Source organism: Herpailurus yagouaroundi, unplaced genomic scaffold (genome assembly GCF_014898765.1).
Source record: "Herpailurus yagouaroundi ecotype Mexico unplaced genomic scaffold, PumYag 182, whole genome shotgun sequence".
NCBI classification, from domain to species: Eukaryota; Metazoa; Chordata; class Mammalia; order Carnivora; family Felidae; genus Herpailurus; species Herpailurus yagouaroundi.
In genome coordinates this window covers 22,569,444-22,585,213 of record NW_024412413.1, presented here as the reverse complement: position 1 = coordinate 22,585,213, position 15,770 = coordinate 22,569,444, and the positions used below count along the sequence as shown (strand labels likewise).

Genomic DNA, 15,770 nt, shown 5'->3' with positions numbered 1-15,770 from the left:
TGAATTCATAGTAACTTACAAAAGCTTTGTAATCACACGATTGGAAGATGAGCTTTTCTGGGTGGTGTTGCCAGTACTGTACTGGAGTGGAGGCTGTGGCTTCATTTGGAGGTCGCAAGGTAATGGAAGGTTCTCCCCAGTCTCCTGTCTGAAAATCACATTTATTCTAGACGTAATATGAGCAGTTGGCCAAGTTCATTCCCTACAGCTAGCCTGAGTTCTTCTTATACACATGTGCTGGGATGTGCAAATGCATTTGGGTGTATTATGTGCACATACTTTTACTGTTTATTACGGTTTTATATGTGGTAGCATCATATTTCCCAAAGCTGAGTTAATTTTTGAGGTGTGAAAGAAGTTACTCCATTTTTAGATTGACGCCCTAAGCTAAGTAATTTTAAAATAAAACATAGAGATCTTCATAAATGAGGCACTAATTCATAGTTTTCTGTCACAACAGAAAAGAACATACAACTTTGAAAAGACTTTTCTGTTTTTAACCTTGATTATTTGAAATTTTTAGTTTGAACTGCTTTTACATTCAGAATACACAGTTCCATGAATTTCAGTTTCCAAATGTGACATGTACTGTGTTCTTGGGATAATTTTATATCTCTGGAGAAAAGGTAGTAAAAGTGTGACTCCTAAACAAAATTTTAGAAGAAAAATTACGAATGGATGACTAGTTTCCCTCGTCTGAATTCATTTGGATTGATAAAATGCCACTGTGACTGTCTTGGATGTATTCAGCTACCTTTCTCAGAAAACCTAAAGCACACATGAATAATAAACACTTAGATACCAAGTTTGGTCATATGTGCAAATGATTCACAAATACAAGCACGTGCACATATGATGGCGTATCATATAACGCATATGCCCACTAAGACCTGAGACAGAAGGACATCCCGTAGTTTCATTTACCGTTTTCCATGAGGTTAGCCTCATATAACGGTTTAGTGTGAGCATCTATGAAGTGAGAGGTCCATGCTGGCAGGTGTTTGCTGGGCTCTAGTCCAATTTAGGTATTATATATGGGAGATTTCTCACTCTCTTCCCTGAAGATTCTCATTTCATGAAATTCAGCTCTTTGTTCTCAGATGGACATTAACAAAACTAGACAACAGGCAGATTTCCAAAGCCACTCTCTTTTAACCTGGATTTGGCTGGTCTTGTAGAATTATAAGGAATTACTCTTCTCAGGAGTTGAAAGAATACAAATAGGTCTCATGAACTCCAAAAACAAGTAAAACTTTGGTTAGAGACCAAGTTTCATAGAAGTACTAGCAAATAGGTTGATGCTGTAGGGTTTCTTAAGGAAGATTTTCAAGGAGTCTAGGATAAGAATGCAAAATTGTGGACGGAGATGTATGTTTTGGGGAAGAAAAAGTCTACAGCTTTCATTAAATTCTTTGAAAGGATCAGAGACCCTAACAGGTTAAAAACCACAAGTCTCCAGGAATAGCTTAAATAGGATGTGTGTTTTGGGGAAGAGGACCAGCATTTCAGTTTTCTCTGTTCGGTCTGGACTTACATGAGGTGGCTGCCAATGCTGGGAAGTGGGAGGCATAGGCTTTGCCTTCGGAAGTTTCTAACAGGCTCTGGAAAAATGGAAGAAAATTCTAGAGCCCCTCCAGAATGCCTTTTCACTGGGGCAGAGAATGTGAAGCTTTTCTCTGTGAGATGGGTCACTCCTAATCTCAGGAAGAGCAATGTTAGTATCATGCTAGCTCATTAGTTTCTCACTTGAGTGTGTGACCTATCAGATTTTCTCGAGCTCTCCCTCACGCTCTAGTCTAAGCTATTCTTTGTACTTGAAGATGGCTCGGTTCTCCTGTCTCCTGTCTGTTGATACAGTTAAGACTTTACCTGGAATGATTACTTTAGCATTTTTGTGTGCCTTAGGACCCATCCTTGACTCATTCTTGAGTTTTCTCTTTATATTTATATGAACTTTTATTTTGTAAAAGCAATGACTGACTTCAATAGTAAGTTTTCCTCTGGCTGCCTATTATGATCTTCTCTTATCCTTCTCTTTCAAACATCTGGTCTTAATTATGTCTCTAGTCTTTAATTCAACGGGCTGTAATTTGCTCTTTAAAAAAACTAGTAAAAATTGAAAATGTAGGAAATGTGGATTTTGATATTATTTTGAAGGTGAGTGTAATAACCTTTAAGTGATAATACCTATAGTTAAAGCTCTGGAAACACGCAGCTATGAATTCTTAATTAAAAGCTCTCCCCAAATCTGGCAAGTCCTCTAATCTGCCCCATTAACCTGCTTCCCGCCCCCCGCCTCGGTAAAGCAACAACAACATAGCAAACAGGTGTTGTACATTTAAGTCACAGGTAACACTGTTAATGGAACAACAGAAGTTTGCACGCAACTCCGTGGAATGATACAAAAAGAGGAGCTCGTTGATGTTATAAGATCCTTCGATCCAGTGTTTGCTGAGGTGACAACTTAAACCAAGCATCAGATCTTCACATGAGACCTGTCATAGTTCAGCTGGGTACACCTTGGCTGAGCTCAACAGGCAGTTTTCAAAACAGTCTGAACAGACATGGCAGGAGATGGGGGTACCACAGGTTGCAGGGCAAGGGTTGGGAATAGGGCTGGGGGTGGGGAGAAGTGGGGAGAAGCTGGGGTTATGGGGACATTTCAGGTATTAGTACATTAAGCATGCAAATCATAGGCAAACTCATTCTCTAACTGTTGAATTAACTCAGGCACGTTTATAACTAAATTTCAATGTGAGTTCCGTACATTTAAAGCAGAACTACAGCCAAATGCTGATCCAAATATTTACATCATCCACATAAGTCGTAGCAGCCATTTTGGGAGTAACAAGCCCCAGCACATACCAACTCAGTCTGGAATTCATCCCGACCTCTTATTTGATAACCACTTGAAGAAGTTCGTGGCACATCCATTTAACTCTGTTTAGGCAGCGCCATCATCTGCTCTTCTATGACTCCACTTTGTCCAGAAATCACAAGCCACCTGCTTTGAATTCAGAATGATCTGACAGGGCCTCCCCTACGTGCTATGGGGGAGGGAGGAAATTTAGGGAAGATAAACACAGTCCTTACTTTATTTTCTTTGTGGCCTTGAAACATTGCTCCAGTCCAAATATTTTTAAATTCTCTATACAGACTGAATCTATCTTTCTGGAAATAGACACTGAGTTTTGTCACATTTAGGACCATTTCCAGAAATTCATTTTCAGATGAGAGAAAAGTGTCGTTAAGATTGAAGGTATAAAAAAATAAATTTATTTTCTTCCTGGAAATTCATCAACTTTTTTAACCTTGGATCAAAGAATATTTATGAGACTCAATTTATAGGTGTTGATTCTTCTCTTTGGAGTTAATTTTATGAGAATGGACAGACTTGCGACACATTACTACAGAGGGCAGGAATGGCCTTGGCCTTTGGGTTTGTTCCAGCTTCAACTGGTCAGCTGACAGTACAAGGGTCCAGAGAACAAGGGTGCCTTTGGGCTCACCCACCTCGGGGGCTGGACTGCAGCAGGAATGAGCTAGGGAGGAACGGAGTAGGGCAGTATATTGTATGGAATAGCAAAAGAAACCAAAAAGCAAATTAGGGTTTCTTCCTTAGCTATAAAATAATTCCACACTGTGAGGCCCATTGTCAGGTCTTGCCAAATAGTATACTCATATCAAGACAGAACCTGTATTTCTTCAGGTAAATTAATAAAATTAATTTAATAATTTCCCAGTTTTTAAAAAACTTTTGTTAATATAAAAAAAATCAAACAGATGTTTTGCCTCAAAAAAATGGTTTATAATCAAAACTTACATAATCAAACCTTATCCTCAATGAACAGATCTGAACACAGGTAACAATGACGCAGCAATATTTAAATAGAATAAAAAAATACAAGAGGAAAAGGTTGGGGTAAAATTCCATCTTAAACTGTTACTGACTGACAGTACTCCTTTAAAGGCTTCAGCAATTACAGAAGAGAAATGATTCAAGGCACTCTTACTAGATGTCTTCAGGCTACTTTTTTGAGCTGAAAATACTTACACCTTTCCTTTATGTTCATGTATTGAATGATCTTAATATTCCAAGTATTTGGTCATGGCTTAAAACCTCATTTACTTGATATGTATGTGCCTATGTACGTATGTATATATAGGATATTACCAACAAAACAAAGGAAAATTAACATCATTAAGTGTCCTTTTGAGCTCAACTAACCTTTGAAGATAAAGGAAAAACATAATTTGAGATTAGAGCTTTAAACGGAAAATTGATTCTGTTGAACGGGTATTTACCAACTGCGAACCAAAAGTGCATAGTCTGGCCGAGTTTGAAGGACAGGTAGGCCATACTTAAATGTCTTTCATACCACCAGCTGAAAGGTATAAAACCACTAACTGAATTTAGTATCTATATATACTAAGTAGTATATATACCATAGAAAAAAACTCACAGAAGTCTACCGATAGATTTTTATTGGATGGCAGAGTCTAAAATGCAGCTTTTAAACTTTGCCTTATTTCAAAAGACGGTAAAACCGTATGACTTTTAGTTCATATGCACCAGATTCATAAGGCAAATGCTAAAATATCATAGTGTGTAGCTTTCTCCCTGCAAACTGGAAACTGAAGAAACTCCATATTCTATATGCTCCGTGCATACAAAGGGAAACACTGTCAATATCCTCATTCTCTTCTTGATAAAAAAATTTCCTGGGGCGCCTGGGTGGCGCAGTCGGTTAAGCGTCCGACTTCAGCCAGGTCACGATCTCGCGGTCCGTGAGTTCGAGCCCGGCGTCAGGCTCTGGGCTGATGGCTCAGAGCCTGGAGCCTGTTTCCAATTCTGTGTCTCCCTCTCTCTCTGCCCCTCCCCCGTTCATGCTCTGTCTCTCTCTATCCCAAAAATAAATAAACGTTGAAAAAAAAAATAAAAAAAAAATTTCCTAAAGATGTCAGTAAATAATTACGACTTAGATTATTATCACTTAGATTCCTAACATGAACAGAAAGGTACAGTATTTTCCAAGCCTTGTATTATTCTTTAAAAAAATTTTTTTTAAATTAGGATTTAATTGATTTTTTTAAATAGAAGCTTTTAAATCTTTTATACTAGGAACTGTTTCCACCTACCTGCTTATAAATTTAGTTCTGAATATTAACAAACATTATTCTCTATTTCTTCAGAACTCTTAATGAAAAACTAAAATGATTTTAAATGACAACTGTTATTTTAAGGTTTCACTTTCAATAATTCTGACAAATATCAGAGATGGGCTACCCAAACATTCATAAGTTATACATGATTACATGTATTTTCTGTCATCTCTAAGGCTCTGAAGAATGTTACATAGAGCTTTATTCCTTTAAATATGTATACATATATTTGGATGTGAATGTAAAGAAAGGCCTCCTACAAACATTCACACACACATAAAAGGAGGATGCCACAACAGTTGTTTTAAAAATCTTCAGGAATAAAGAATGCTAGTTTGGTCAAATGCAGTTGGTTATACTAAATTTGTTCCTTTTGATGATAAAGAGCAGAGATGGCCACTTCTGAACATAAAAAAGCACTGGTTAGCATTTACGGGTTCGGGAGGGACCACTGGTTCACTGAAGCATCAGTACCAGGCAATGTAGAGACCCCAAGATCCCAAGAGCCAGAAGTCCCATGCACAGGAGGGGTGTGCCTGATGTGGCTCCCCTAAAAAGGCCCTCACATGCCACCCCGAGAGCTCTGCTTAGTGATTCTCAACCAAATGTCTCAACCTCTCAGACAGCTCAGAGAGCAGGCTATCCAATGGCAAAAATTTATTCAACAGGATGTGAAAACAGGATTGTATTTTAAAATACAAAGCAGAAAAGACCAAACATGAAAATGTCTACTTTCCAAACAAAAAGTGATTTTTTTAAAGTATGCAAAGGTAAAATGTGAATATTTGAATATTAGGTGGCTCAGTGTAAAATGGGTCATGATTTCAACACTTTCCAAAGATCAATTCAGAATCGTCAAATGGAAAAAGGCTGAGAACCACTTTGTAGCCGTAACAGTGCAGCTCTTGGCTATACTACTCCCACACTTGCATAAAATGTATACAGAATATCATGCAAATCATACTCCAATATTTCTCACAAGTAAAGCACACGAACCTTTGAGAACTGTTAGACACAATGGGTTGAACAGCCCATGGACATGGGGAAGTACAAGATGAAGAAGAGTAACACCGATATATACATGTGTGTGTATATATATATATATATAAATATATATCAATTTACCCTTTTCCTTCTTCCTGTAAAAGCAAATTAACACAGACACCTGGGATGAAAGTCAAAACTCACATGGGACAGATTTTAACTGCAGACTTTAAAACCAAGTATGTTTCTCATTTTAGGACAATGTTTGCACGTCAACTAGTCACAAGGCACAGTGAATGAAATATAATAGACAAGATCTCAGGAGTCATTAGACATCACGAATTTTCTGCATTGCCCAGGACACAGTACCTGTAGCTATTGACAACACTTTGCAACACATTACAGAGCGCAAGTTCAGGAAAGAAAATAACCATTTGTAACCTTACATTATGAACCTGATGGATGGCTGAGAAAGGAAATCCAGCGTTCTGATTCGTCCATATCTCACAGACAGACGACTGCTGATATAAACAGAAAACTATCTCATCTTGTCAATATTTAGAACATGGCAGCTACCATGGTAGAATCAAGGAAAGGAAGGAGGAACATAATAAAAAGCAAAGAATCACATTTCTTAAACACTGACTCACGCACATACACACACACACACGTGCACGCGCACACACAAACTCAAAAAATGTTTTAGGATGCCCAGGTTTAATAATTGGCTTCCAAGTCATTCTTTTGCTTAAAAGCATTTTGGGTTGGCTGAAGGGGGGGGGGTGGGTAAGAAAAAAAACACTTATGCATTAGTTTTATATCAAGGGAGATTACCAATAAATGCACATCTTGGAAAAAGCAAACTGTTTTACATTTGCCAAAGAGAACGGAAATATCTTCCCTCTTCACATCATTCATTTCAGAGGATAAATAGTTTCATGAAGTTCAAGATGGGAAAAAAGCCTTTAACGCAGAATAAATGTTTTTATTTTCTTATCTTCAATGACCAAAAGCAAACAATGCAATAAAATGACTTTCCTGACTTAGTCATTGCTCCACTTGATAAACCTAGAAGATCCTTCTCCCTCCGGAGTTCTCAAGGGCAAAACTGCGGTTGACATGGAAAGAAGCATCAGTCTGCCACTCAGCAGTGGAAGTGTGTGTGGTGGGGGAGGCAGGAAGGAGATTAGAGCAGGGAGGGGTTGGGGCCAGGAAGCCGGGGTCTGTTACTGAAGCAGACGCTTTGGTGAACAGCACTGGGGAGCCTAATGAGTCAGCTCCGTGATCTCAACTTTCCACCACACCATTAACAAATAATTAACAATTATTAAAAGGCAATAATGTTTGCTTAGAACCAAATGCCAAACTAAGTCCCCTCCCGGGAATTACAGCAGAACCACCAAATAAAGCGAAGAGACTCCTGGCTTGATCTTTATAGAGTTCTTTTCCTGAATTCCATCATTCTAAAAGACACCATGAAATTGAATCACAGAAAATGGCAGCATGCCTAAACTTACTCAGTAAGCACTGTGAACATCCCCAGAATTCACAAGCAGGCCGTACAAAGATCATGCAGGAAGGAGATAAGAACATAACCACAATATGGTTTAGAAGCCCGGCAAAGAACAATCGCATCAGCAAATGAATTATGGAAAAGAAACTTATCCCTGGCTAAATGTCTTCCCTACCTCCACCCTCCCAAAAATGCTCACCAGAAATTTAACATCTCTCTGTCCAGTTACAGTGGCATGTCCCACCCACATACAAACATCTTTGCTTTCCATCCCTTCTGTCATCTGGATGACTTGCTGGGGACGGATTGTTAGGTAACTGGCATTTCCTTAAGGAAGTAAGATCCCTGGGGGCCTGACCAAAGGCAACTTCAACCACCTCCCACTTTAAGTGGTTTAACCAGGTTTGCTACTCTCAGCTCCCTCTCTAAACTCCATGCTATTTCCTCCACAGGGGATCTTCCTCTTCCTACCTTTCAAAAATTAAAACTCTAGCAAGCTAAGTGTTGCCCATTAACCTCCCAGCCTCATCTACAATAGCTGCCATCTGATTTAAATATACTAACTCCATGCTTTGGTGGGACTGCCATCTTAACTGGCATAAAACATACTTCTAGGATATCCTTGACCTTTTCAGTACTATCATCCACAGTTCTGAGCTAATTCTTTTACAACTTTCAGAGACTTTTAGTGCTAGAAGTAACCCAGGGACCGCTTGTCATCTGCCAGATGAAGGCGCTGAACTGACATTCAGAGAGGGTAAGTGGCTTGCTCAGGTCACACAGGGGAGGGTCACAAGTCAGCCTGTGGGGATGGCTGGGAAGGAGTGCCAGCTTGGTACTGACTTCACAGGAAGCCAAGGAAGGCAAAGGGAGTCTCCAGTTATATGGAGATATGTATTGTTTTACTGATCCTGGAACAAGTGTCTGTAAACGTAACCAGTTCAACGAAGAGTCTCAACTCCATTGGAGTTCAAATAACCTGAATGTTTTATTGTTTTCCAATCCTTATTCCCAAATGGGCCAGCCCAGTCTCCCCTCCCTGATGGGCATCAGGCCACTTGACATTTTGGGCAGATCTCCTAACTTCCTGGTCACTGTGAGTCACTAAGAATCCATTTTGTATGCAACTCCAGTATCATCTGATTCGAACTTTGCCTTCCCTTACCACAGGCCAGTCTTGAGGCTTAAAAACCCCATGGTGGCTAAAAGAGATTTGATTTGTACTTGGTCCTCTTCTCCTTTGTTCTTCCTGTAGGAGCAGGGAGGAGTGGGGTGGAATGGTCAATCCTGGAAACCCAGGACCCAAGCTCTACCTCCTTCATGCCCTTTGTTGGGGAGGAGAGCACAGGACAAGGACAAGGGCCTCTTTTCTTATCTGGCTATGGCTAGATTCTCCGTTGGCTGCACTGCTTCTCCAGGTGACACTAACTCGGCTTCCAGCATCCTTGTGTAGCTGGTGCGCCCACCCTGCCCCACCCCCACACAGGTTCTGCTGTATACCCCTGTGAGATCTTTGGAGGGCTCTGCTGAGGAAGGGGAGTGGGTCCCCACTGCACAGTTCCTGATGTGAGAAATACGTCCCCAGCTTGACTTCCTCTAACCTCTGCTCAGCCCTCCTAGTGTCCATGCTGGCCCCTTGGATGGGACACAGGGGACAGGGTATAACCCAACCTCCTCAGGACGGGCTTGCTCTGTGACCACTCCCCTCTCTGCCAGGAGATGTCCCTCCAGTTCCCTCTTCTTCAGCTCAGGCTGGTGTATCTGCTTGTCAGAATTCCAACTGTGGAAAGAGATGCCAGTTTCCCCTTCTGGTAGGTTCCCCCACTCTGGATAGACCTTCCTCTTAGAGCTCTTCTCACTAGGCTTAGAGGGCACGGGGACACCTCTCTCCTCTGCCACATGCTCTCCTCAATGGCTCAGACAGTTCTCAGCCCTTCCCAACACCAATCTTCTGCCTGTGCAGACAGGTAGCTGACCGGGCAGGGCAGGACTCATTACCTCTTCTTGGTCAGTCCTGAACAAAGTTATCTGGCTCCATTCTCAGCAGCTTTCTCTTGAGAATGTTTGGTACTTAGTACCTACATGAAATTGCCACTTAACATCTTGTTACACGAATATTATCTTCCAACAGTCCCAGAAAGTTACCACAGTTAAGGAGGGAAGAGACCATCTCATGCATCACTTATTTTATTTTTAGAAATCCATATAAAATTTTTTTCAATGAAGAAAAAAAACCTACCTCTAGTCACATACACTGAAGAGGCTTTGTATATGGTTTATATACATTTTAAAGATGTTACAATAACTATTTTCATGTATAAGCTATGTCTTAAACTTAGAAAAAATAGAACTTCTATAATTTCCAACAATTAATTGACTCAATGCAAATGGTAAAAAGTCAGACTTTTAAAAAAGAGTTGAAAGTAGATGCAGTTAATTGAGTTTTAGTTATGGAGGTTGTTGAAGAAAAAGCTGATAATTTCAGATACTGCAGTAATTCTGTTGGCAATAAATAATTCATCAGGCTCAAAGAGCAGTTACTTCAGGGGGATCAGCTGTAACTGGTGTCTTCATAATATAAAATGGCTCTTCTTCTAGACACAATGGTTATTAGACTGAGTGCCAGAATGATTTTTTTTAAATGCAAAAGAGTTTCCACCACAGAATTTCACTACATTGATGAAGATAATATTTCGGGGTACAACTTGTACTGAAGTGCTGAGTTTTGAACAATTCTGAGAAAGAAAATACTGGTGATAAGATTTCATCTAGGGCCCAAATTCCTAGAACAGTAGTAACTTAAATCTAAGCTTCGATTAAGCGTTAGAATGTCTTCATCTGTGAAGAACAATAATAGTATTTGACCCGCTTATTTCATCAGGTTGTTCTGTAATTCGTTAAGCTTCATGAGAGACGGAACTTTTTCACAGCTAAATTTCTAGGACCTGGAAAGTAGAAGGCCGTCAAATGTATTTACTGAATCAGTGGAATCATAGAATGTGTTCAAAAGTTTCTTGGCAAATAGTAAAGCACTACAGGAACATTCATTACTGCTGTTCGTTATCATTTGTAATTGGTCCGCTTTGTTGTTGACACTTGTGCCTTCCGTCAACGACGTCACTGCTGATGTATTTCTGGTAAAAGGCACCAGAAATTAACCTTGCAGACTTTTTATTAGAACACTTCTCATCTTTCCTGATAAAAGCTGACAAAGGGCTGCTCACTTCGTTGAAGACAGAAGGAACATTTGTAATTAGTACACCTCTATGTTAAAGGCCAGCTTATACAATTCTATAAAAGGACGTTAAACATCCCTCTCCAAGTTCATTTGCTTATTTCTCAGGCTAAGTTAGCTTATCTGAACCTGAATTACCATGATATCCAAATAAATGGGGATTAAGGAAAGATGTGTAGTAGTCTTATAACTGAGATATAATTAATAATTTAATGTTGATTTCCTTGATGAAGTGAAGGTATATAATTTTATCATTAGTGTAGACCTCTCTCCTCACTCTGGAAATGTTTTCTTAAAATACAACACACAGCTCACTCATTCTTGTCACCATCCTGTATCTCAGGTTACCAGGAATTCAGTTCAGAAAATACAACACACTTGCATTCAAATCTACTGACAAAATGGAAAGCGTATTCTCTCTCTTCAAGGTTTTCTTCCTAAAGGTGGACTTCTTTTCTGCTCAACTGGTAGCAATCCAGTAGTTTATAGTATATTCTCTCTTCCTCCTCATCTATTTCCCCCATCTTTACCGGAGCATTCTCAAACAGTGCTATAACATCTTCTACTAAGAGCCAACAGACTCCTTCCCTTGATCACCTACTCAATTTCTGCTCTTCTTTAAGAACCACAACACCCCAAGAGGTGCCTATGCCGTCTCCATGTTCCCTTTTTCTGTCCTCACTTGAGTCCACCTGTCTCCTGAGCTCCAGACTCAGACACCCAGTTGCCTTCTTGGCACCTCTACTTTGATGATTAATAGGCATCTTAACCTTAAATGTCCGAACCAAGCTCCTGCTTACCTCACCTTCTTTTTTAAGCCTTCTTGTCTTGGCAAATGGCAAATCCCTTCTTCCAGTGGGAATCATCCTTTTGCTCACATTTCCCATCCAGGAGCAAATCCTGTTGAATCCACTTCTACAGCCTTTTCATCCTATCACTGCCTGATCCAAGCCACTACCTTTTCTCCATGAAAAAATGGTCTCATTGCTTTCACCCTTGCCTCCTTAGTGCTTACTCTCAATACAACAGCCACCATGACCTGTTTGAAATGAAAGCTGCATTGTGCTGCTCTGCTCCATTTAACTCACAGGAAAATCCAGAGTCCTAACGATGGCCTGCAAGCATCTCTGTCCTCTGCCACCCATCTCCGCTTCATCTGTCCACCCTCCGCTCCTACTATTCTTCTTGCTGGTTCTGGACAGCAAAGCACACTCCTGCTTCAAGCCTTTGAATGTGTCTCCCCTTCTGCCTGAGATGTTCTTCCTCCAGCTACTGTGGGACTAGCTCCCTTATCTCCCGCAGGCTCTACTCCAATGTCACCTTCTCAGAGAAGACTTCCCTGAGCATCTGGCATATTATATCCAAATTAAGTCTATGTTTCCCACACTGTAAACAGATTATTCTTTCAAGCGGAAGTTGAACGTTTAAAAAAAGTTTACAGCATAGGAATCTGTCTCCCTGGCACCCTGACATCATTCCAGGATAGCTACTGCATCTTCTGAGCGCAAGGCATGGGTCACAAAGTAAGTAGGAAATGGTTCTGCTTTTTGTCACTGTTTATGGAATGCAGACTGTTACAGACACAATCCCTTTTCCACTGTCAGGACCCGTAGTAAACTGGGATTCAGAGGCTGATGGTGGGTATTGGAATGGAGCAAGCTGACAGTAGCTCCGTCTACCCACCAACACCAATTAGGCTCTGAAAACCTGCCAACACTGTGTAGTTAGTTTAATAATAATAAAAAAAAAAGTGTGTGAATAGAGCCCTCTGGTCAGATTCTACCAAAGATGAAATTTCCTGCCTTGTTCTAGCCCTGAAAAAAAAAATCATTTTTTTTCTCGGTTTCTCCCTTACTTTTGTCATAATTCTTTCACACTTCGGGTTGTTCAGAAATTGACCAGAAAGAATCCAACAAGAAATAAGAAAGGTTCAGGGTGAAAGCTAAAGGTATAATGAAGCCCATTCCTTCTCTTGGATGCCAGCACTTCTAAAATAAAACAAAAACAAACTTGAAGACTGAACAAAACAGCTTCAAAGGCAAAAGAAAAAAGGGCACCCTAACAAAGGAAGGCTCGGGCAACAGCCAGCGGACTTGGCGGCTCCTTGAGCAGAGACTAAAATGAGATCCATCAAAAGACAGGAGTCAAAGGGACTCAGTTCAGGCAAGGATTAATGCACCAAACACCTCTGTCTTTTCTTCCAGCAGTGACAGCCCTGTAGCCCCTTCCTCCAGGGGCACTAACGGAACGCTGCCTGGAAATCAGAGAACTGGAACCCTCTGTCTCTCCAGAGTTGTCCAGAGGCCGTGAGGCAGCCTCGGATCACTTCTGTCCCTCTGCTGTTGATACAGAAAAGGTGCTCCTCTGCCCCATGCACATGGCCCTCAACTGTATGTGATTCTTCTTTTTCAACTATACTTGAATGTCTCAAGTTCAAGTTTTTTTGTTTTGTTTTGCTATTTATTTGCCACCAACGCTTGTTCTAAAAGTTTTCAGATGGACTGTTTCATTTGCAGGGGACGCTGGACTCGAGAAAATCCTGCTTCCTGTCATTTCTCCACCTTTCTGAAGAGCAGTCCTATCAAACCTTCGTGACCGTGACCTTCCCCTGTGTCCACAGGGAAATTCTTGGACAGATCACCTGCTGGAAGTGAAAAGTCAGGCCGACAGTTGTTCTCGGTGTGAGACCCACTATTGCTGGTGTCAGCATTAATCCATCTAGCAAAAGTGGGAAGGACTAAATACCATTTTTGGTCCCATCAAAAGTCCATTGGTACGATAGAGATTCCGATTATAAATTCCTATTGCTTGCCCAAATTTACAGGTTTCTCTCTTTCCCTCCCCTCCTACCTTCCTTTCTCCCTCCCTTCCTTCCTTGTTAACTGATTCTGCTACTGACAGCACATAAAATCAGCCCTCAGCTACCAGAGTAGGAGAGAACTAGAGGCTTTATGATTTCTGTTATTCATTTGTAGAGATAATGTATAACCCGCATTCCCTAATATGACGGTTGTAGCCCTAAATGACAATACACAATTATTTATGATATCTCTTCAAAAAAAAAATAAAGCAGGGCAAGAAAAAAGGAACATTGCACAGTCCAGATCTTATTGTCCCAGTTTCTCTGGATATTGTAGGGAATTTAAGTCAAGTGGGATCATGCTGCTTATTGCAATATGGGCTATTTGTTCTGCCTCAGACTTTGGATGCCACCATTACTGATACATTTTTCAGAACAACTAAACACCTAAAAACCAGAAATATTAATAACTCATTCAGAAAAGCAGCGATCAGCTTTTTTATCATAACAGGAAATGCTGCAAAGGAACTGGATTTTGCAGAGTAATACTGTTCTTTGCCTGTAACATCTTTTTATACATTATGCTCCTTTCTTGTAAACTGACACTGTCATTTTCTTTATTTAAACCCGTTTATTAACTAGATGCTCAACACTGCTTCTTGCATCTGGTAACAAAGATGTATTGGATAAAGCCATTCATTCACCAACGTTGAGACCCCACTATCTCCTCATATTATCCTTATGCGAAATATGGACAAACGAGGTCTAGTTGAATGATTATCTTAAATGATGCCCATCCAAGAGGTCCCTGGCAGAAGACTGCATTTTTTTTTCTTCAGTTCTGCCTGTTCAACACTGAAATCAACACATTGGAGAAATTACTTGAAAGGCATACTTTTTCGAGGTAAGGTTTTTAAATTAGCACGTTACAAACTTGGGAAGGATCACTGACACACTGAGTGTTGACCAAGCTTTACAAAACATTGATACTCTAGGACTATTGGATAAACAACTTGATAAAACTGTTTTTGCTGGAAAGGAGTAATGTAAATGTAAAGTCCTGCATTAAGGTTACACACACACCATCACCACCACCACCACCACCGAGGGCTGAGAAGAGAGGCACGGCTCAGCTCGTGGCCATTGGTAAAGGCTGGGAAATTTTCATGAAGAAAAGCTCAGTAGGAGTTAACGATATGTTAATGTTGTCGAGCATGAACATCAAGGAAGCAGATGTGCCCAGAGCTGGGGAATCAGGATGCTGTGAGGCCCATATCCCACTATCAGAATGATATTGGCAAGGCGCTAGATATGATTAATAGAGTAAGGGGAAAACATCAAATTGTCTATAGTCTTAGCTATTCTCAGCAAGAGGGAGCAGATTTATCCTTCATGTTTTCTGAAGATAGTACTAACTATGTAGTAGTTTTAGGAAGGCTTATTTCAATTCAACATAAGGCAAAAGTTCTACCAGTTAGAAATTTTACGATGCTGATAGGGCTGTTTCACAAAGTGGGGGCCACCTTTCCAGTGACAAATTTAAGCAGAAACTTGTGGCTGTCTATTAAGGATGTATTAGGAGGGGTGCTGTAGTAAGTTATAAGACTAGATACATTTTCTGGCCCCTTCCCGTTCTAAGTTTCTCTGTTTTTCTTTAACAGAAGTACAGAAGAATCTTCTAGCCATTAACACAAGTTACTTCAAATTTTTGTGATGCTGCATTCAAACCTCATTAGAGACCCTATCATGTCAGGGCATCATGTGGTTCAGTTGGTTTAGTGTCTGACTCTTGATTTCAGCTCAGGTCATGATCTCAGGATCTCATGATCCCGTGTCAGGATCAGTGTTAATAGCATGGAGCCTCCTGGGATTCTCTCTCTCCCTCTCTCTCTCTGCCTCTCCCCTGCTTGCACATGGGTCTCTCTCTCTCAAAATAAATATACAAATATTAAAAAGAGAAAAAAGGGGTCATGTCATTTTATAACTGTTTACATGAAGCAACTGTTTGCTACTCCTGATTTGTAAAGAATGTATGTCAAGAGCGAAGGATTTTCTTTACAAAGTTTATCCATGCT

General features: G+C 40.4%; 1 protein-coding gene across 14 annotated transcripts in view; it reads right to left on the bottom strand.

Moving 5' to 3' along the window:
* ANKS1B (ankyrin repeat and sterile alpha motif domain containing 1B) overlaps window positions 1-15,770 on the bottom strand; it is a 909,382-nt gene that overhangs the window by 58,716 nt on the left and 834,896 nt on the right. For 8 of the 14 annotated variants that reach the window (XM_040491122.1, XM_040491120.1, XM_040491121.1 and 5 more), the window contains 2 exons: window positions 6,594-6,668; window positions 20-148 (listed from right to left, as the gene is read on the bottom strand). In XM_040491122.1, coding sequence (XP_040347056.1) covers window positions 20-148; window positions 6,594-6,668 — 204 coding nt within the window. The remainder of the gene's footprint in view (window positions 1-19; window positions 149-6,593; window positions 6,669-15,770) is intronic. The other 6 variants (XM_040491124.1, XM_040491125.1, XM_040491128.1 and 3 more) reach the window with 2 other exon arrangements.